Source organism: Hippocampus comes, unplaced genomic scaffold (genome assembly GCF_001891065.2).
Source record: "Hippocampus comes isolate QL1 unplaced genomic scaffold, H_comes_QL1_v1.1 scaffold242, whole genome shotgun sequence".
Classification (NCBI taxonomy): Eukaryota; Metazoa; Chordata; class Actinopteri; order Syngnathiformes; family Syngnathidae; genus Hippocampus; species Hippocampus comes.
The window spans coordinates 1,474,629-1,497,585 of record NW_017805385.1 but is presented as its reverse complement, the minus strand read 5'-3'; the positions used below and the strand labels follow the sequence as shown (position 1 = coordinate 1,497,585).

Genomic DNA, 22,957 nt, shown 5'->3' with positions numbered 1-22,957 from the left:
TGTAAACAGCATTTTTTTTATTTGGCTTTCCCTACAAGTATGTTATATTTGGTTTGTTTGTGTATTTATAATCTGATGCCCTTTGCAAAACATCAGGAACGTAATCATTGAGGCTACATGCAGTGTAACCGCACAGCTTGAATGAGAAAAGCCATGACAAAACAAAGGAAAGGAGGCAGAGGAAGATACATAAAAGGGAAGACCCGGGGTCGCAGTTAGCTAGGGTAAGGCTCCTAAACTGGCAGCATACTATCAATGTACCCATAGCAACCAAAAAATTTAAATTAAAGACTCCATCTGTGGAGTAGCCAACTGATATTCTCTATCAGTCCGTTTTGATGGCCTCTCCACAATGGAACCAATGGTCTTGGCAAAGCATTGCAAACATCTACCGATGCAATGACACTGACTGACTTACCCACAGTATCAGCTCCAGGAAGAGAAGGATGGTTATCAGAACCACATGAGAGCAAGGAGAGAAACAAAGTCAACTGAAAGAATGACACCTTCCTTTTGGAAGTGTCTGCATTGTGGTCAGTCAGTGCATTGAACTGAACTTGCTATGTAGAACAACAAGGAATAATCACCAAATTTGCTTGACAAGTTTTACAGTTGAACTGATGGAATGTTTTACAACGTCCAATTATAAATATCTCAAAACAAAGTGGAAGGAAGTGTATCCAACTGCTTTTTGTAGCACATTTATATTTTAAATGGGTACAGGTGTTTGTAAAACCTGAGCCAAGAGAACTTCAGAGAGAGAAAAAAAATTGCCCTGCACAAGCTACCAAGTAAGGCAATGTTTAGCTGTACCAGATTTGCAATCTTCATCGTTCGGGACAAAGTACTTCTGCACACATCACTGAGGTTCTGCTCTGTAATGTATTTATTCAATAAATATTAAGATTGGAGCAAAATAAGTCTGTGTTTTTACCTTTCTTTGCTTTCTTCTGAAGTTTCAGTGTGTCTGATGACTTTTTCTTGATCTCCTGCCGAGCTCTCTTATATTCTAGTGAAGACAAATGTGTGCAGGAAATTTGTATTAATGTCCCACAGTGGCAGAGCAGATTACAGTAGAATCTTGATATGTCCGCTCAAAGCGATGACAGTGACTAGGCCTGACACAATGACATTTTTTTTAGGACAACACATTTTCTCAGAAACTATCAAGATAACCAATTGTTGTTGTTGTTGTTTTTTTTTTTTTTAATGTCACTAATAACGATAGTAGAGCATAATATTTCAAGTAGTGTGCATCTTTTTCAAGTGGAATTAACTTTTAATTTATAAATGGTGGCATTGAAATGTCACAATAAATACATGTCTTGGATAAATAAAACAATAAAGCAGACTCATGCTCTATGCAGAAAAAATGCACTAATGGTAAATAGTAACATATAACACAAAAGTACATATCTGTAATGGCAGAGTAAAATGAGATTTCTGATAACTTTTATCTCCTTTACAATGTCCATATTCACTCATTTGTACAAGACTGGAATGGCTGTTTGTTTGTTTTTTTTGTCAATTTGTAATGCCTACCAAAAGTCTGCAATATTCCTTTTAAGTTTAAATGCCGGTTTCTCCACAGTGTTGAATGGCTGAATCCTTTTGCCTTACAGCCAGTAAAACTATATGTGAGGCATTATAATTGCAAGCAGTCAGGAAATAGACAGTCCTCTATGTCCCACCATGTTTTTGTTTTTTTTTCTTTTTGCTTCCATCTGAAGAAATTGGGTGGGGTGGGTGCCTTTTAAATGGACTTCGAGGTCCACTGTGTTGTGACTTTGTTCATACAAATGCGACATACTAGCTTGTTGAGGAATGAAGCAGTGCAACTGAACATTGATGACAAGTGTAAACACACAAACATGTAAATGAAAATCTACCGAGTCTGGAAAGAACTATTGTGGCCATATTATTTATCAAACAACAAAGCGATAAGGTAATTATCATGACAGGCCTAAATCAGTGACCGATGACAGATACCTCTGGCATGGTCCTTATCCAGAGTGTAGACACCTCTTTTCCACTCCTCCATCTGTTCTTGTAGGGGGTTGATCAGAGCTTCCAAGAAGGTCCTGCAGAAAAAAGAAGTTACTAGTGTTATTAGTGAAGTTCATTTAAAATTTACAGGTCCTCCCAATTTCAATTTTTTTGGTGTATTTCTGTGACAATGGCAAATGTTTTCATGTTTCACTGTCATTGTACAACCTCACTCCAGTTTATTGGCATATATGACAGACAACCAGATAGTTCAACCAAAAGGTGGTCTATTTTGTCAATCATTAACAGGCGGGAGATCGAGCAACAGTGTTTATACCCAACTGTGTCACAGTTGGATGTTAGAAGCTTGTGCAGTAATATATGTCAATCATTACCTCACTGAGTCAAGAGACATTTGTGCATTTGTGACTGTGTTTAAGAAGCTGTGAGTGCTTGGCAGCTGCAGGCTTAGTACATGCAACTAAAATTAGACTGCACCGCTCTTTTGCAGACATTTCTGTCTGTCTGTCTGTCAGTGGGTGTGTCGGTATAGCCCCCACCCGTCTGCAGAGTCCTGCTATAGAGATTCAAGAGGAATGTGCTGAAATGCCATTCGAAATTAGAGCCCCTTGTCTGGGTGGGTAGCGCGCATGTGTGCGTGTGCGTGTGTGTGTGTGTGTGTGTGTGTGTGTGTGTGTGTGTGTGTGTGTGTGTGTGTGTGTGTGTGCGCGCGAAATGGTGAGAGAAATGTGGTGTACATATGTGAGAGTCTACTCCAAAACATAGATAGTGAATGCTTGACGCATCATCTCTTGCTCAGTACAGTATTACAGGGGGCATAGTCGCACAAAGGAGCACATGACATCAACACTTGGTGCGTAGAGTGACATCACATGTGCAGAGACTTTTATTGGATGTGTCTCATGAGGGTCGAAGAACACCAAATGTGTTGATGAGTTACGACATACTCCATGGTGGCAGGCTTGATTGTACATGCAAACCCGGACAAACTTACATTCCAGTCAAGCACTGACTAAAACAGAGCTGGCGTGTAAATAAATGTCAGTAGTGTGGTACTTGAGCAAAGATGGGTGCCACACACATTCAATTCCTTACATGGAGAACTGTTTGAATTTGGCTTCGATGCTGCGATGTCTCATGCACATCCTTGTCAAGGCTGATCCGATGTCTCTGGTGCCTCCTGAAAGACAAAAATAGACAAACAGGCATAATTGAGTTCAGTGAATCTGTGACCAAGTCAGAGTTTGGATCTACTGGGTTCAAGTGCAGAGACAAAATATTTTGTCAAAGGCATCACACTGTTTCCATGTGATAAGTCTGTGACTCTCTCTGATTGACACTATGATGAAAGAAAGAGAGGTAAGAAGACAATGAGGAAAAAAAGTAAAATGAAAAATAGTCACAAATATGCTTAAAATAGCACTGAGCGGTGTAATTCTCTCATCTTGATGGGGCTTCTCCAAAAACATCTGTCCCAGTTCAAACAATTTCAACCTCAAAAATTCAAGTCAAGTGTGAGAAACAAGAACAAGAAATAAAATAATCAGAAGAATTCTTGTGGTTTTTTTTTCTGCTTAATGACATGGTTAAATTCGGCGGGTTGTCTTGGCTGATCTAAGGTCGGAGGTGAAGGCAGCCTCACCTCCCAGAGCTGGGACACAGGCTGCTCCAACCTGTGTGAACCAGCCCTTGGGAGGACGGAGGCGGGCGGCGAGAGGTGCCTCTTCCCCAGTCGATTATGATGCGTCACTCGCATAAGGTGTACCTCCGGGACGGAACTGGTTGCGGTTGGAGTGTTAATGATTAATGTGTCGTTATTCACATGAGATCTCTCCATTCCATTATTTATTTATTTTCAAATCACACGATTAATGTACGCTCCTTACGTAACCTGGACCTGCCAGCGGTTTGTCCACAGTACCGGTACTTCTACATTCCAGCACTGCAATACGCTGATAGTGGCCAGTCAGCCAATCATGACTCTAATTCTTGTGATGTGGTCACATGGGTTACACAGCCAATTGGGTGCATGTACAGTATACTGGAGAAGTGGAGAAGATTCTATAGCCATGGTTACAGCAGCCGGGCTATGCCATGTGCTATAGCTGACCCAAAACCTAAATATCATACTGATAGAGAAATCTATGAACAAAATTGTATCATGTATAAATTGAAGACAATTTTCCTGTGTGCCGAGTCATTTCTTTAACTTTGTCCGAGAAAATCTCTGACACATACACAACGGCAATTATTTTTGTACCGACAAGACCACAACGATAATGAGGCATATTTATTACAGTAAAATCATGCTATTGTGAATATTTTGACATCCTGAAAGAATTGTGTCATTTTCTTGCCTGAAGGCTCAGTCACTGTCCTTTACTGGAAGGCCTCAGGCTGGATGTCTACCCAGGGACGTCATGATGACTGACAGAACGTTTGTGTGACTGCTCAGTCTGACTTGAGTTTTTGTGTGGGACTGTTCCTGCGTGTCTTTGTGTTTGTATGTGTTTGGGTTTGCATGACTTTGTGTCCGCCTGTGGGCAAAGGTGGGGGCAATAGGTTCTTATGCATGGATGTGTGGGGCTGTGCTCTCTTGCAAAGTGCAAATCCATCCAATAGAGAAAGCCTGTTCTCAGCACAGTTTGTCCAGCATGCAAGCAAAGGCTGGATACAAGAATAAGGCTACTGATGAGGCTTGCTTGGGATGGTTCATTTGAGAACACTATAACGTAGATATAATATAGTTTGTCCTCTCTATTGACGAATTAGCCAAGGGTTAGGCTCGTAGTGAATGATACTAACCCAAACGTAACCCAAAAATACAAGATGCTCTTTCTTGCTTCATTTCTTTCGTTATCCATTCATCCATCCATCACGAGACTGCATATTATTGTTAAGGGTGGGGCTAACAGATGTCAGAGTACCACAGGGAGGCCAAAAGGCCCAAGAAAGTGTTAGTACTGGCAAAATCTATTCATTGCACAGTAATTCAGCAGCTCAAGTCTGCACTGTCAGGGGAAGAGTTTGGTTTCAGTTGATAATGTATTTTTTACTACCACACCCGTACATCTGGATTTGATATGAAGCACGTGTAACGACTTGCAGCAATATGCCATATGTCGCAAAAGACGGCCTCTGTCAAGGGTTGGGAAAGTGACTGCAATACCTGCAATCATCTGAACAATGTTCCATTGAATGGAGAAGTCTTAAGTGGCCAATGCAGACAAACGCGCTGGGCATTGCCACAAAGCTGTCTATTGTACTGATGATGCAGAGCCACTATGGCAAAGGTGTGGAGCTTCCTCAATGCGACTTTGGCAACAATAGGTAGTTGCCATGGAAACTGCATATGTACATGTACCCCCTTTTACACGTGTGTGTTCAAGTTGGCATTTGTATCACTTATTTCTCGGCGGCTGTTCGGTACAAATGGTGCTGGGAGCTGTGATGGGGGTGGGTCTAGAGCAGCGGTCGGCAACCTTTGACACCGAAAGAGCCTCCGAAACAGCTTTTTTCCTCTCTTCTCCCTCTGGATATTTTTCAGCAAAGGCTCTGTGTGTATTGTTAAAATGTCTTGCGACATTTGACCGTTTATTGTTAGCCAGTTTTTCTCCACAAATTAGGCATACTGGTAGGCCACTCTCGCCCGAGGTAAATGCAAATGAATCTGCCCAGGCATCATTGAATGTTCTATTTTCTTGAGATATTTTTCTTTTCTTACATTTCTCCATTGGCTTTGCCGGGGTTGAAAGTCGCTCAAAATAGACGCCGTTTCAGCGGGTATACCAGCTTCCGCAGTGTGACGTCTATTTTGAGCGACGAAAAAATAATATCAAATAATTTAATTAATATTTTAATATTTCAAGATCACAATAATCTTCAAATTTAGAACTAAAATAATATAAAAACTAACACAAATAAAACACACTTCAATTAAATACAAAAAAAAAATTTTTAGTAATTTATTTTCCCAAGCCAATCAGAGCCGCATTATAAGGATGAAAGAGCCGCATGAGGCTCCGGAGCCGCGGGATGCCGACTGATGGTCTAGAGGTAGTACCAATGCAATAACAAAAGCAGTACGGAATATTCAAGGGAATGTTTTAACGTTAGTAGAGGGTGGTGTGTGTGTGTGTGTGTAGGGGGGGTTAATTTAACCCCAGGCCAACACTTCTCCCTTTTTGACACTATCCGACAAGTACTTTATATGGTACACTAGACTCTGACGCTGACATGTGCCCTGTCAAATTATCTGATAGCGGGATACCGTTTTGCACGTTCCTGCTTTGCTCCATTCTGTGTCAAATGCAAGGCCAGATAAATGTAAATCTTCTCTTATGGTTCTGGCATGTCAATTTTTTGGAAAAGAGGCTTGTATATACTATAGCTGTGCATATTTAATGGTCTAGATGTCCATAAACTACGCAGCTGGGTTCATATGATTTGAGGTGCTCTTTGTTTTTAGAAAACTAACTTCAAGCCAATGTCAACTTTCTTTTTATTTTCACTACAGTACTACCACAATATTCTCATTAATCCCAGCACAAAGTTCACAGTCATGCATGCTGTGCTGTGCAATAGAGGCAGTCAAACGTGATTGTCGGCAAACTGTCGTGGTCCTCTCAGGATAAAACTGTTGTAAACACATAACATCTACTCTGCCTAGCATCATATGACCCCGGACAGAAATAGACACAGCTTCAGTTAAGTGCAACACACGCCATCACACACACAACAACGCAAGCGCACAGAAACAAGCTTCAAGTACCTCACTGGCAGACAAGGCCACCAAACAGCTACGTGTATGTTTATGTGTAGCAGTGTAGCTTGCTGTCAGCAGAAATTGACACGATGTGACATGGTGTTTTGCAGTTTTGTAATTATACCTGCTCAACATTTCGCTAGTTGGGTATGTCATACACTCAGAAACAATAAAGCTTCATTCAGTCGTCAACATTTTCGAGGGAAGTTCCAGCTGGAGAATCCAATCTCCGTTTTTCTCTATGTGCTCCCTTTTTTTATATTTGGACATTGTCTCACAGACACTGTCAGAGAGTGAGAGGGGCCCATGCTTTTTGTAGGACCCTGAGGTCGATTTCAAAATAGGCTTCACACAGTTGTTTTACTGCGGCCGTCATGCATTGAAAAGTTGTCGTCGAAGGGCCGTCGCGTCGAAACGTAGTCAACGACGGGGTGTGGCAGTCACATAACGAAAAATGATCGTCGATGAGTGTGAGGGCTGGCTGGCCATGATGCCCAGGAAAGGCTGGGAAATACACTGACCGTTTGGGGAAAAATAAAATGTTCCCAAAATTCCCTTGGCAGTTCAAGTATTGTTGTTGGAACTTATCTTAAAAGTTAGTTGTGTGCAGTGATCCCTTTGAGCTGCATGGTTGGGCCAGTGTGCCACCTAGTAGCTGAGCAAAATGGCAATAAATAAGTAAATAAATAAAATAAAATTGCACACAGCGCATAACAGAAAAACAGGAGAAGATGCGGCAATATGAATGGTACCACTGTCTTCATCCATCCATTTTTCAATCCGCTTATCCTCACAAGGGTCGCAGGGGGTGCAGGAGCCTATCCCTGCTTTCTTTGGGCAGCAAGCGCGGGACACCCTGAACCGGTTTGCCAGCCAATCCGAGGGCACAAAGAGACGAACAAACATCCACGCCCACACTCACACCGAGGGACAATTCTGAGTGTTCAATCAGCCTGCCATGCATGTTTTTGGAATGTGGGAGGAAACCGGAGTACCCGGAGAAAACCCACGCAGGCCCAGGGAAAACATGCAAACTCCACACAGGGAGGCCGGAGCTGGAATTGAACCTGGTACCTCTGCACTGTGAGGTTGACGCACTAACCACTGGACCACCGGGCCGCCCCACTGTCTTCAATGTGGAAAAAAAATATTGAAACCATTTTCTGCATTGTTGTTTGTTATTTTGATGCAGACCAGTGTTCTACAGAAGAAAAGGGGAAAAATGCTAATAGGGCAGTGTTACACATTCGATATAATAACAGTGGAGGGACCTTGTTCAGGTCTGTGGCACTTTTCTCAATACAGTACAATATCAACTTTGTTGCCCACTGCAATATAGCAGCATTTTTCACAAAGTGACAGATTTAAACAAATTGGCGCCGGAATAAGAACCTTTAATGTAGTGCAGCATATTTACAAGGCACATTTAAAAAAAAAAAAATTAAAAAAAAGAGTGAAGCTAAAAATAGTAATAGACAAATTGTTGGGGCGTGGGTCTTGACCTGGTCAGACTGATGGGTAAATTATGGCTAGAAATTTAGACAAGCGTTCAATTTGAGCTGCTTACAGCAGCGTGGATGGCAACAGATGTTTGCTGTTAACTAAGGGGTAGTGGTTACACTGATAAGAGGCTGGAGACCGTACAGCTGGTTTCAAACATACACACATATACCCTGCTGTACGGAGGTACAGCGATCTGTTGGGTAACTAATTAGAGAGCTGGAGGGGACATGAAGGCCGCACAAACAAAAGATGGTTGAAGAATTAACATGATTGTCTTCATGATGGCCTCCACTTTTTCAAATTGGATGCATCGTAGATTGCGTCTTATAATGCGATGCGTCCAATATATGAAAAACAATTCCAAAATAGGCCATTCACTGAAGGTGCGCCTCATAATGCAGTGAGCCTTTTAGTGTGGAAAATACGGTATGCGAGGTCGTGAACACCCTCTTTCCCTCTCCGTATTGGTCTTTGCATTAATTGTACATGATCAAAGTTATGGGTGAATGTTTTTTTTTTAACTGTTAATACTTTTGTGGTTTCCCTTTTATTTTTGTATGAAACAGTTATGAAAGGTTGATGAGGTTTAATTATGCAACTCTTTTTGACTTGGGAACTGCTTATTCCCATTATATCTGATTGGATATTTTAAATTTGGAGGTCAACCAGCAAACCAGAACAAGTTGCAGTCTGCTTTGAAGTTATACTGTAGTACACTTATGCATGTCGTAGAAAATGCAGCAGGAATGTTACAACAATAGTATGTTTTGCTTACTACAAAAAAAAGCTTCTCGTGGTGAAAACAAAAACACATTTTTGTGGCAGCCTGTATCTAAATATTCTTTTCAAAGAAACATTGCTGTTTCTATCTCTGCAGCACAAGACGTTTTCCTCAGAGAGCTGCATAAAGAACATTCAAAGGATGCAAGAGCCACTTTGAAAAACTTCACCTGAATTTATGCTAAAACTAATCCTTCAAGCAATAATATATTGTCAATAGAAGGCTACTTTGATATACGAGTGCCCCAATTTGGAATTTGTTCTTGAGACGAACCATCGTTCAGACAATTTTTTTTTTTTTGCCCTGACTACTTGCAAGCAATGTTTTGAGTTACGAGTGTGGTTTAGGCCGTCCACCACTCCAGCAGGTCTGTCACAATAATACATTTTTTAAGGCAAAATAATTTTTGAAGAAACTATGACAATAAACAATAGTTTTTTTTTATGCCACTGATGTAATGATAGAGCAAAAATAATTTGAGCACATGCTTTTTAAGCGCAATTAAAGTTTAATTTCTAACAATATTGGCATAGAAATAAAGAACAATAAATAAAATACCTTAGATAAATAAAACAACTAAAACAGACAAAAATTGGACTTAAATGTCAACACATACGAACTACATATTTCTAAAGGCAGAGTGACATGTGATATCTTATTTCCTTCAGCATATCCTCTTTCACCTGGTTGGACGTAGCTGAAATGGATGTTGGGGAAATCCAAGTTTGTTTTTTTGTTTGTCTGTTTTTTAGCAATTCGTACTACCTAGAAAAAGTCTACAGAGTTTCTTTAGATGCTGGTTACTCACTGTTTTTTCATAGTGCCAACATTTAATTTGTTTGAACAAAATTAGTAAACAAAATTGATAAAATGTTTATTCTGAAAGGTTTTTTTTAACAAATCTATGACTTGAGATGCTGCTTAAAATGAAGGTAAGAGTTTGGCAGATTATGAGTACAATGCTGTGACTGAAAGACCAGAAGGGACAAAAGTAGAGGTGCAAGCCTGTGAATGAGGATATGGTCTTTTACAGTAATAGTCTGTTCAATCAGTTGTCATGAATGGTGGGCGACTGATGTGCCACTCTCTTAATAGATGAAATGACAGACAGCCAGTTTCCTTCACAGTCTTACTCTAGCATCCGACACACTCCCTCGTCAGAATGTCTAGCCTCAGTGGGAACCCACAAAATAACTGACGTGGCAAGCTTTCAGACACACACACACACACACACACGCACACGCACACACACACGCACGCAAGACTCACCTGCTGCAAACCGACTGGTGCTGACATGCAAAAAACTGTGAACAGATCTATCAACAGCTGTTGACAGATGAGGAAAAGGAGAGGAGGGGAATAACAAGTAGCTTTTGTGACATTAAATGCAATGGAGATGACTGTAGCTCACCCTAGTTTCATTTTTATGAAACGTAATTTCTAGTCATTCAAATAGAGCGGTCACACAAAATACAAAAAAAAAAAAAAAAGCAAATAAAAAAGAAAACAGGAAAAGACTCCATAAACCAAGTCTAATATGTTGTTTGTGGGGGGAGTAAAGATGACAGCAAAGAGTAATTTCAGTCTTTGACCTAAGTGTAGTTTTGCAGCTTGGATGCTAACGAGGTTTTGAGAGCACAGACAAACAAGAAAAGACGACAAATGGCAATTTTGCTGAAAAAAGTAATGAACAGCTCAATTCCTATGACATCCCTTTCAGACTTATTGTTCTTTACCAACAGTTGCAATGGATGGAAAGCAAACAAGAGTGTGTTGTGGAGTATAAATTTAAAAGACCAAAATACAAAGTATGAACTTCATGAAACAGCTGCCCTAAAGTAACAGCATTGGTAATCACAAAAAAATTTGTGCTGTCAAGCAATTAAAAAAAGTGTGATTAATTAATTAGGGTCTGTAATTAATTAATCTAATGAATCTCTATTTTAATCAAATCTAAAAATTACTGAGAAAACCCCTATTTTCATTTTAAATTGAGGCAGATCAAAAGATAAAAGAAAAAGTGGCATTATAAAGTGTTTTATTGTTTTTCAGCAGACTTGGACAGATGCAATCCTAGCCATTTACTTTCTGCTGTATTTGAGACGAGTCAAAGTCCTACCTGCAACCTTTAGTTTCGACCACGAGGGGGAATATCACTGTTTTGTTTGTTTTTGTAAATCTCCAAAGAATTACAAAATAAAAATAAAATAGAACATCGGGTCCTTAAAAAGTGCTCAGGTTAACATATCAAAAACAGTAAGAACAATTTTCTGAGCAATACAAGTAATCAACACTGAACTTGCTTCAGATAATAAACAATAAATAAAACAGACCCTTAAATCACAGTGCTGTAAGTTAGCACTTCAGAAATAACAATTCATCATGACAAACTAAAAGTGCTGAAATAAACATTAATCACTTCTAGTAGTCTACAGAGGACACATCAACTATGCCTCGTACGTGGGGTGTTCTCGAGTTTAGTTTGCCAAAGAGCTTCGCTACGTATGGCTCGCTCGCTATATTGCTAACGCTTTCAGTGCTAACGTTAGCTGAGGCTAAATTTGAGGTGCTTCGGTGGTAAGCAAACTCCTTCTTACAAATTAGGCACAACACTCTACCTTTATCAATTGTGTTGTCAGGGCGTTTTTGGAATGTAAATTTTCCATTCATTGTGCCGAGAACTCTCACATGCTGGTCCATTTTCACCTCTCCACTCCTCACCACTCCTCAACTTCAATGGGAGCCTATCAGCTTTGGCTAAACAAGCCCCAACATAATGGCAGCCAATCAATGTCCACTTCAGGCTGTGACTGACAGTTGTTTCCCCACGCTCAACAACTCGAACATAGGAAGCCAACAGAGAAAAAGGCAAACTACCTACTGAAACAGTAAAGGCAGAGATTAAAATTTAGATTAACGCGATTAAGAAAAATAACGCGCTAAATGTGATGTAATTAATTAATCGCAATTAACGCGATAATTTGACACCTCTACAAAAAATAGGTTCAAGTTTTTCTTATGGTTCGTAGTACACAGTCTCCCAGGTCAAAATAAATTCTTGTCCATTCATTTTCAAAAGTTCTGTGCAGGCTTAGTTACTGTAGGTCTCTGATGTTTCTCTGAATGTTGTGCCCTGCTGCAAACATGGTGCCTGAGTTACCCAAGTCAGAAAACAATTGGCTTGGTTCAATGAGTGGCCAATGTCGAGACAAAAATAAACGTTCAAAGCAAAGAACTGAATGTTGGACGGGAAAGTACCCGACAGAAAAACAACTTTTTAAGAAGAGACTTATTTTACAATGTCTCTCCCATAGAAAAACATGCGTGATAGCATCTTTAAAAAAAACTGCAACATGTTAGTTTCCACCAGAGACACCATCCAATTACATTCAAGGCAAGAGACATGATACAAATACGTAACATAAAATTCCACAACACAAACATTGCTATTGATTATATGCTGCTATTCTAATCACAGTAAGCAATTGCTTGCATCATGTCCTATAACAAGTACAAGTCCGACGGTTAAAAAATAAGCAATAAAGAGAGATTTAAAAGTCATTCACTGATTCATATTTACTAAATTATATCATGACTTCTCGTAACATCAAAATAAATAACTCAACTCAACTCAAATGTATTTATAGAGCACTTTCAAACAGCCATCGCTGCACACAAAGTGCTGTACATGGAGCTACTAACATATACAACAGTAAAGCAAAACAACAAATCAGTATCAAAGACGGTAGAGAGCACCAAACAGTATAACTAAGATCATAATTTGGGTCATGTTAAGTCAAATGCCAAAGAATACAAGTGAGTTTTGAGGCGGGTTTTAAAGATGGGCAGCGAGGAGGCTTGCCGAATGTTCAGTGGGAGGTCATTCCAGAGAGAGGGACCAGCAACGGAAAAAGCTCGATCCCCTCTGAGCCTCAGTTTAGTTCTTGGTACTTCTAATAAATAATATGAAATAAACAGCGGATATAAATATTGTATAGATTATCATACACTTGTGACCTTTTAAGTGCCTCGTCCTGGCTGACCTAACGGATTCATTTCCGATTCTGGGGTGTGTGTGCTTACAGTGCAACTATTCCCTGTTGTATTCCTCTCTCGCAACTTTTTCATCCATCCCTCCATTTTCTGATCCACTTATTCTCACAAGGAGCCTATCCCAGCTGTCGTCGGGCAGTACGTGGGGGACACCCTAAACGTTTTCATTATTTACCTGATAATTTGTTGTTCATAGCTGGTTGGTCTCCACTTTAATATGGCTCCAGCAAGACCTCCTCTCCCTCTCACTCCCTATAACTGCTCACTCCTCCCCTCTACTCAGCCGAGGAGGGGGGGAAAAAAAAAGATGGCCTCTTGTCATTAACGTCAATGAGACGGCTCTGCAAGCAGTCAATCATATTGCATCTGCTTACAAATCACCTCAAAAAAGAAAAAGAAAATCTCATTACCGGATGGAGGACGTACAGGTTCTTGAAACCTTGACTTTTAAAACTATGGTAAACCGTCAAACTGGTCATCAACCCATATTTACTGGAGGTAATTAAAACCAATCGAACAGAAAACACTGAGCTGTTTCGAAGTACAGCACAACACTGCCTTGTTCAAAATAATGACCAACAGATTACACCCACCATGTGTCCCTTTGTGTGTGTGTGTGTGTGTGTGTGTGTGTGCGTGTGTGTGTGTGTGTGTGTGTGTGTGTGTGCGCGCGTGCCACTGATATTGGCAATGACCAAGTGAGGTGACATTAGCCAAGCCGGCATCACCCCATATCCATCCGCCCGCCCACATACACACAAAGTCTTCACACAAGCACATCATTCATTCAGAGAGCTTCATGAAGTGTCAATGGCCCAACAAAGAACAATCAGGACAAGTCAACTCGCTCAGTGAGAAGCTTCAAAAACTAAAACTATTGCACAATTTCGAAAACAAAATTATCAACTCAATCAATTCGTTCAATGATTTTGATCAAGGTTTGACCATACAAGAAATGTAGTACCTCCTTGGATTCAAATTTTCTAAATTATATAATGACTATGTCGGGTACATTCAGGTGATTCATTTGATCCCAATTATTGCCTTTCTCATCCTCATCCAACTGTCATTTTTTTGTGACGCTCCAGTCCAAGTTGGGTTCAAATGCATTGTGCGATTATGTGCCTCAGTGTTCTTGAAAAAAACAACTGCACAAGGAACGATGAACACTCATCCGATTATTGAACTGTATGTCCGTTCTTTGGATTGCCGTTTTACTTTCCTTTGCAGTTCACTGCAAGAATTTTACTTCACACTTTGTAGTTTGTAATACTTTATTTATTGTTTGTATTATTTATACTTTATTATTTGTAAAATGTTATCTGAATAATGTTTAGAACTGTTAAGGTTACTCCAATGTCAATTCCCCAAACAACTCTCACACAAAATCAAAATCCTACTTTTATGCTTTGGTTTAATGTCTTTTGGCCTCTCAACTTTCTACTTCTTTGGCTTGCAGTTCTTCATGATGAAGCAAATAACAGTGTAGTGTTGCTTGACAGACTAGCTGACGAACACCTGGCTTGGCAAGCAATTATGCAGATAGGCATGCCAATACAAATTTTTTAAAAAACTGCAGCATGCACAAAAATAAAAGACAGAATGCGCTTGATGAAGTGAGAAAATGTCCACGGAAAAATGTGAAGTCTTTCTGTTGTCCGGATGAAAGCCAAAGTTCCTCTCGAAGTCACACCAATGATGGTCTGATTGATGCTCATATTTTTTGGGGGGGTTCTGTCAAGGTCCAGTAAGGAAGAAGCACATCTGTGAAACCTAGTGTGAGAATCCGAGAGCCTACAAGGTAGTAGTGGAACAAAGGTTGGATTGTTGGTTGGCGGCCAAAAGGTCGAAGGTGACTGTGGTCCTTAGTACAAATGTTCAGAATTACTTGTTAAAGAAAGGAAAGACTAATTTAGAAAACATGGAGCCTTGTCACCGCTTTCCCTACACGACTCACTGGTCTGACCAGGTTCATGTTTAAATAAAAACAGAGCGCAAACACAGGCAACACCTGCAAACATCATTGGTGACACATGCACCAATGATTCTTTCCTTCTCTGACTCGAGGTTGTTTAGACTACCTTCCTGTGTGTTGAAAAACATTTGGTACTTGTTTGTTTCCTTTGTCCTTGTCAACAATCGGCTGTCCTCTGTGTTGAGTGCACATGCACGCACAAACTTCGGTGTCCCTTAACTCCATGACAAGGACACTTTGCAGCCCATCTGTATTAGTAGTAGTCGTAGGTCATGTTTTAACAGAGGGCTGCAGAATCTCATGTGCATATGTATTAAATACATTTTTTTAAATGACACAAATGTGGTATTCCCTAACATAACGTCATTTTTTAGTGTTATTAATAGGCCTGTCAGAATAATTACGGTAGACTCATTGCTGGATAAATGAAATGGACACCATGTTTTTTTCCTGATTTGATAAATTGTCATTTATGTTGCTTCATTCCCTTTCCTGTCAGTAAACTGTGGTAGACAGGACTCTCACTCACATATGCACACATGCACACACGCACACACACTCAATGGGACTGTGCGAACAACATTGAAACGGAGAGAAATGGACAAGCATACTAAAAGCTAAGTTTTCAGACAGCTGCAATTGTACAACTACTCAAAGTCTATAAGCTACACAAAGATAAGCCTTGTTATTGAATGTGTCATAAAATGTGTCAAAAGGAAGTCAGTTTAAGCATTTTAGTCTTTGCATTAAAAAATGATATATTAATATTTTAGATATATATTTATCAACTGCAATGGTACTTGAGGGTGTGCAGACGAGATTGTGCAAGCTTGTACTTTTGAAAGACCTCGTAAATCTATGGCTGAGAGTGTTTTTGACTATTTACATGGTTTAATTGCTGGCTCCGGTGATTTGTAAGTTTCCCAGGATAGGGGCATGTCAAATGGGGAGAACAGAGACTTGATTCAGAGCCACGCATGGAACTTGTACAGAGAACGAGATTCTAAGCGGGATAGGGGACAGACAACATACACGCTGAGGCTAAAAGTGAAAAAGAGGACAGAATTTTCAAAAGGGGCATTGAGGCAGTGGACTAGTTCGGGATCTGAGGCTCCTCTGTAATAGAAGCAAAGCCATGAATTGGGCAGGGCATAAGAGGGAAGGCCCTTTCCTATTTTTCTATATAGCTCTATGTTCGCAGAGAGCACCGGAACATACGTCATTTCACAAAAGTAAATGAGATTTTGTTCATGATCATTTTCCATTTATATTTGAAAACAGTTTTACTCATTTTACAAGGCAATAGAGTCCATTGTTTCACAAAGCCAAACAGAGTATTTTCTCGTTCAGATGATGAGCGCTCAGTAACACAAGTAAAACAAGGTGACAGGGAACGGCGGGGTCTGTGATGGACACGAAGGGCAATGATAAGCACATAACTGGGCAAACACAAACGCAAATGTGTTTAGCGCGTGCTTGGCAAAATGTACACACATGTACACGCTAGCTCTTATGCACACATGAGAATGCACACACTTGTGATGTGAACATTTCTACACTAAGGTCTGGAGCGTACATGGAGTTTAAAGCTCTGTGTTTTGGCCCCTTTTGATTCTTTTGGAATCAAAGACCGTATGGAGTTCATGTAGACACACACTCTCATTACTAAGCTCATATATGCCTTTTTGAGTTTGGGACCCTGCTGTTCCTCATCCACATTTAATGAACTCTGAGCTATTAGTGTACATTAACTCAACTTACCCATGTCGGCTTTGCAAGATCTTTTGCCTAAAACAGACCCTCACTAAGCACAACAGAAAAATTTTCATGCACATAAAATGTACCTGAAACGCAAAGATGATAATTTTGTATTAGACCACATCCCATTACTCCAGCCTTTCCCCCAACGATGACTACTCAAATCAAATTCCATCAAAGTTAAAGTTTGAACAGAACCCACTGAGTCTGTTGGAAAATGATAACTGTGTCTCAGCTTTGTATCAGTTGTAACATAGATAGCGGTGCCAGAGCAATAACATGAATCTAAAGTTCTTTACAACTGTAACAACAGACCGATGGCTGTCCCATATCAAAGTCGGCAGAGTCAAAAGATCAGCTTGTCAATCTTTACAACGTGAAGCCTTTACAGCTTCAACTACAAAGGCAGCTAGAGAATTGCTAAATGTTCTGCCAATTATCTGGCAATGTTTCATTTTTTTCCAACCGATAAAATTTCCACATGTGGTGGTATGGTTCAGTTTGAATGTGTGTACCAATGTTGTGTTCGGTCTGTCTGGCATGGGGCTGTGAACTTTGAGAAAATGTGTGTTGTATTTTGTTCTCATTACACTTTAGTTGTGACAATTTGTCAACCATTGAAGAGTCTGTTTAGCTGCACCCAATAGGTAGCATACCCTTGGTACAACTACACCAGGGGGTGATGCGGCAGTGGAACAATGTGCAGCAGTTGATTTAGTACCGGTAGACAAAAAAAAAAAAAAGGGCCTGCAAGAAAGGTCATCATCCATTTACTATGGCACCTTACGGGGCTGCGGCTGACTTTGACGTGCCAGTCGAGAATGACTCCATCCAAGGACATGCTAATATCAAATCTACAAGTAACAAGTTCACAGAGCACGAATGCACCCAGACGTGCACCCACACAGATGGTGAACAATGCATCAACAGGGCAAATAGTTGATATCGTCACCTAAGCCCTCTGAGAGATCTACTCCATGCATATGAGAAAAGCTTTGTAGATTCCAACACAGCCCTGATATTCGGTGACAAGCGAGGCTGCATTTATGCAAGTCTCACTCATCATACATGTAAGAATAAGTCAAGACTACAACCGTAAATACTTTTATACGCAAAAGATTCCTAAAACTGCATAATTTGATATGCCGTGGGGTTGGAGATGAAATTGAAAAGAATCTATGCATCTCTTCCACCTGTCACTTACAGGTAATTATTGTTACCACTAATGAAATAATAATGTTCTGACCCATTTAAAAAGACAATTTGATTAAAAAAAATAGAGACACCGCCTCAGCCAAGGTAAAAACAAGTCAGAGAATTAAGAAGCAATCCAATTATGTACACACACGATTGGTGGCACACACAGCCATGCCTACAAATTAAGGGAAATTATGTTGCGGGGAGAGGGACAAAAGAGCCAATACACAACAATAGTGGCTGAATGATACTAAACCAAAAGAGAGGACCGAAGCTCAGTCCCTCATTCCCACTTCAGCAGGTAATGGATACGCCTGTGTCATCTTCATCCTATTGATAGAAGAGGGGGGCGAGGGCAAGGCTCAAATCAATGCTGAGGAGGGAGGAGATGGCTCACGCACAGACACCCAAGAAGGAATATTTGTCTGCCAGTCCAGATGCAGCTGAGTCTAAGTCCGGGTAGGGAAGCACCATCAAAACAAAGGCAACTTTGGCGCTGCAAGCGGCAGAATGATGAATTTAATACCCATCTGTTCAAGGAACCCACCCAAAAAATAAATAACTTCCCAGCACAATGGAACACTTAAATTGGTATTTGTGTGTCAGTTGATTTAGAACCGCTGAGAAAATGTTGAACTTGAAGTTACTTTGACCAAAGCACCTGCTAAATGACGCAAACCCATATATTTAATTCCTACCTCTTGAGTTCGTTGCCAGGTCAGCCACTTTCTGAAAGGCATCCAAGAAGGCAGCCAAGGCGACCACTGTGGCTCTAGAAGAGGAAAAGAAAAAAGAACTTCAGTTACCGGTACATAAAACTCTTACTGATCAATTCCTTAAGAACAAGCATCTTATTTTCCAGTCCATGTGTTGGTAACAATACGTATATAAAAAGTGACTGAAGGTAATTTGTGCTAAGCATTCCTCTCTGTTCTCATGTACTGCCCAGAGTGCACACACATGGACAAAATTGTTTATACATTTCTGCTAATGAAAGAAAAACACAGCGGTCACAGAAATAACTTGAATCAGACAAAAGTAATAGTAAATTTAAAATGAAATGAAAATTAACTAGTGTAAAATCAGACAGTGCTTTTGGTTTGTGGGTCAACAGAATTCTTGAAAAGAATATGTCTATTTTTTTTTTAATTATTGAATCAGGCCTGGACAAAACCATTGATCCATTCTCTGGTGGAACATGAGCAGAGACCCAAGGTCTTCGATCCATTCCTGAAAAGAAGCTTCATGGAAATCAGTTTGACTCATTCCAGAAACCAATTGTAGACTGCTGAACGCACGAGTGGACTCAGCAGTGGTGCTGTTGATTAGTTAACCACCATACCCTGCTGGTGTGCGCATACACAAATTAATCAAGTGACTGGCATAGTTCATGCTCCACTTTTTCACACTTGCCTGTTAAGTCCCAGTTTACTGGTTTGATTAAAATTCAATATTTGGCCAAATCATTCCTGTCTTCTCAACTCCAAGTGGCAAGCATTTAGCGGTGCAGGTTTAACAAGGAAGAGTGGCTTGTTGCTAAGTGGCAACTGGTGCAAGCCGAGTGTTATAAGGGACAACTTTACAGTTGGAACATTCTGTACTTTGACATAGGGCTGGGCATTTGACGTTTAATTGCAATTTTGAATCTTACCTTCTTTTGATCTTAAAAACATTGTGATTGAAGAAAAACAGTGAAGTTACCGAACGGCACAGTGTGTATGCAAGTTCCCGATGTCAAAATACCCTGACCTGCTCTGCATTTTGGCAACGGAGACTGCACGCTTGTCTATTTTTAGTGTAACGTGGAATTATAAAAACTGTTCCGGACTACTGTTGTAAAACACAACATCTATATAGCCAGTGGCGGCCCAGTGGGTTTTCTCCGGGTACTCCGGTTTCCTCCCACATTCCAAAAACATGAATGGCAGGCTGATTGAACACTTGTTGATGATTGTTCGTCTCTGTTTGCCCTGCGATTGGCTGGCAACCGATTCTGGGTGTCCCCACCGCCTACTGCCCGAAGACAGCTGGGATAGGCTGAAGCACCCCCGCGACCCTTGTGAGGATAAAGTGGATCGGAAAATGAATGGGAAAAAAAATGAATATATGGCGAGTTGGGTCTCCAACTAACAAGCGTAAAACTCAGTAACGGATGTATTGTGTGTGTTGCGGGCTGATTAATTGGATCACTCGTGTCAAACAACAGGAAGATTGCTTTTGATTAAATATTTGTATTAATATATTTGTATGATATTATTGTTTATAATACACTCAACATTAGAATGTCAAACGGATAGGATATTAACAATCATTGACATCTTGCGTTCAGCGAGACGTTAGGAGCATTCAAACGCATTGAGACATTTCAAACTCAAACAGAAGTCACAAGTGCTTCGATGCAGCAAACGTTGGGAGCTACAAATTTCTAAATGTGGGCTTTCTATCAATCTGGAAAAACTGACAGATATCTAGAAGAATGATGGTGGAAATCACTTTGCTATTTTACTTAACTGCAATCAAGGTTCCATCTTGTCACTTTATTTGTCAAACACTTGTTTACTTCCGGGGTCAAAGAGAAAACCTTCACAGCAACTGGGGACTTTCCATAATGTTACAGTTTTTACAATTGCTGCATGAGTTTACATCTCAAATGGTCACCACAAGTGTGACAAAACAAAACTTACACTGTACAAAAATGAGTTCCAAAAGTTAGTTGAAGTGCCAAAAATGTCTTATGCTTCCTATTTTCTACCAATGACAGAATACCACTTTTCTTCTCGTACAAATAGCTTGTGAAAATGTAGTATTGGTTAATAAGCAGTTTGAGGGTAGAGTTTACCAAAAAATTCAAGGGTGTGGCTTGACTATATGAAGAAAAAAAAAACCCAAAACAACATAGCAAGGGCACACTCGGATTCCTTTCTATTTCAAGCACAGCACTGGCACTGAAGGAGCGACAATACTATGTGCTCGTGGATCGGATGCTCATTGAATAAATGTAAAATAACAATAATCAGGATTTCCCTCACTAGAAGAATTATCATCTTATAAATATTCTAACAGTGTCAAATGTAAAAAAAAAAGCACCTGCCCTTTAAGTGAGAGATTCAATTTTATCGTTGTCAGTTCAGGAAAGCCTGGCCAAGCCAACCTCCACTCCCGCAGACCGTGGCGTAGTATAACAGGCACATTGCCTCTGACAATGATACATTGAGTGTTGCTGCCACTATCTATTCTTAGAGCAGCAGAAAATGGAATGGAGATGTGGTTGATTTGGATCCTGGAAATTTAACAATGCTTCTGAGACACTAAATGCCAACATTTTGAGATTGGTATATATATATATATATATATATATATATATATATATATATATATATATATGTCAACCGTACTTTAGCTATTGCATGCGTGTTGGGTACTATACATCGAATATAATGTCTGTCTGTATCATTTCTAAAAAAACAAGTTCAAACAGATTTTATTGATGTCTTGAGGTGGGTCTTTCTTTTTCCAAATGAAGTCTAAACCAGAATAAATCCTTAATCCCGAGACACAGCTGCATCAGCCAGCAAATAGACCAAAAGAGTCCATGATTAGAAATCAGCTACCCTTTATTCTACACCAGACATCAACCCAAAATGGGCAGGAGGAGAAAAACGCCACAGTTGGACCCAAAAAAATGGCAGAACACTGTAATTGGTTGATTTCCTAGGTGCGTTGTGAGAGGGGTGCAGAGGGGCTAAATTACAGAGCAGTACTCTAAGGACATCATTACACACATCGACACATGCCACAAGCATGGCTGGCTAGCCACTTATCAGAGCCAAAGCGGGAAGGTGGGTGTGTTTGTGTTTTGCCATGCGTGTGTAACCCAGTCCCACACAACAGATTACAGAGCTCCATGGGTGGATGAGGTGTGGGGGTGCCTATGCCGTGGTCAAAACCACTACTTTTGCCGAATTGGAAGTGGCTATAGAAAACATTAAAGCAGACCAAAAAGGCTGTATAGTGGTTTACCATTCGGGCAAGTAAGTAGTGCATTCTTAGCAATAAATCTCAACACTGGTAAGCTATCAAGTAGAAGGGGCATCAATACCGCTGGCATGACTACTGCAGCCTACGGCAGCATCTAAGTCCAGTAATTGGGGCAAAGTTTGAAATACCAAAACAGTCTGACTATAAATAGTACTGCACTCATGACTTTGATTGTCCATATTCAATGGAGATTCCCATATATCCTATTTGTTTTGTCTTGAAACAAGAGTGGGTGGGCGTACACCCAAATTGATTTTTCTTTTCTTTTTTTTTTTTTACATTTTAACTTATTTTGAAAGAGTGGGGAAAAGCCCAAAACAGATAAATATTGAAGATGTTTAATATTTACAACTGCCTACCGTGATACTTTGCTGTAAAGTTCATTTAAGGTGTAATCGATGTTCAAATCTGGTCATAATTGGGTGTGACCAGACAATCTTTTCGTAAATCCTTTTTAAGATGTAATAATCTATGTGTAATAATGTTTTTAAAAAATCAAATACATACTGTCTCCTATGACCTGATTAATCAATTGCAAGTCAGGTACATAAGACATATTAAAATGAGCTAGAAGGAACTGTTTATGCTGAAAGGGTGCCTTACTCATGCTCTTTGGTGGTTGACTCTTGCTGAAAAACATGCTTAAAACTGATTCTTCTCTTGGGTGATAGATACTACATTTGTTTATCACCAATCTTCATCCTATGTTGTTTATGTGGAATGAATTACAAATCACAATGATTTCCATTGTAATGGTCAGTAGTCACAATCTACTTTGAACACTAGCCCAGTGCACAGACTCACAGACACCTTCTCGTCAACTCGGCAGTCATTAGCAACAAGTCCACAAATGCTCCCCTGAGCTTAAGTATGAGAGGGT

At 40.1% G+C, this 22,957-nt stretch overlaps 1 protein-coding gene across 7 annotated transcripts in view; it reads right to left on the bottom strand.

Moving 5' to 3' along the window:
- Positions 1–22,957, bottom strand: part of LOC109517646 (metastasis suppressor protein 1-like) — a 37,493-nt gene that overhangs the window by 10,510 nt on the left and 4,026 nt on the right. For 4 of the 7 annotated variants that reach the window (XM_019872944.1, XM_019872947.1, XM_019872943.1 and 1 more), the window contains exons 3-7: positions 18,738–18,811; positions 3,103–3,187; positions 1,990–2,081; positions 935–1,009; positions 419–430 (exon numbers count right to left, since the gene is read on the bottom strand). In XM_019872944.1, coding sequence (XP_019728503.1) covers positions 419–430; positions 935–1,009; positions 1,990–2,081; positions 3,103–3,187; positions 18,738–18,811 — 338 coding nt within the window. Of the gene's footprint in view, positions 1–418; positions 431–813; positions 908–934; positions 1,010–1,989; positions 2,082–3,102; positions 3,188–18,737; positions 18,812–22,957 lie in introns of those variants that run through there. The other 3 variants (XM_019872945.1, XM_019872948.1, XM_019872949.1) reach the window with 2 other exon arrangements.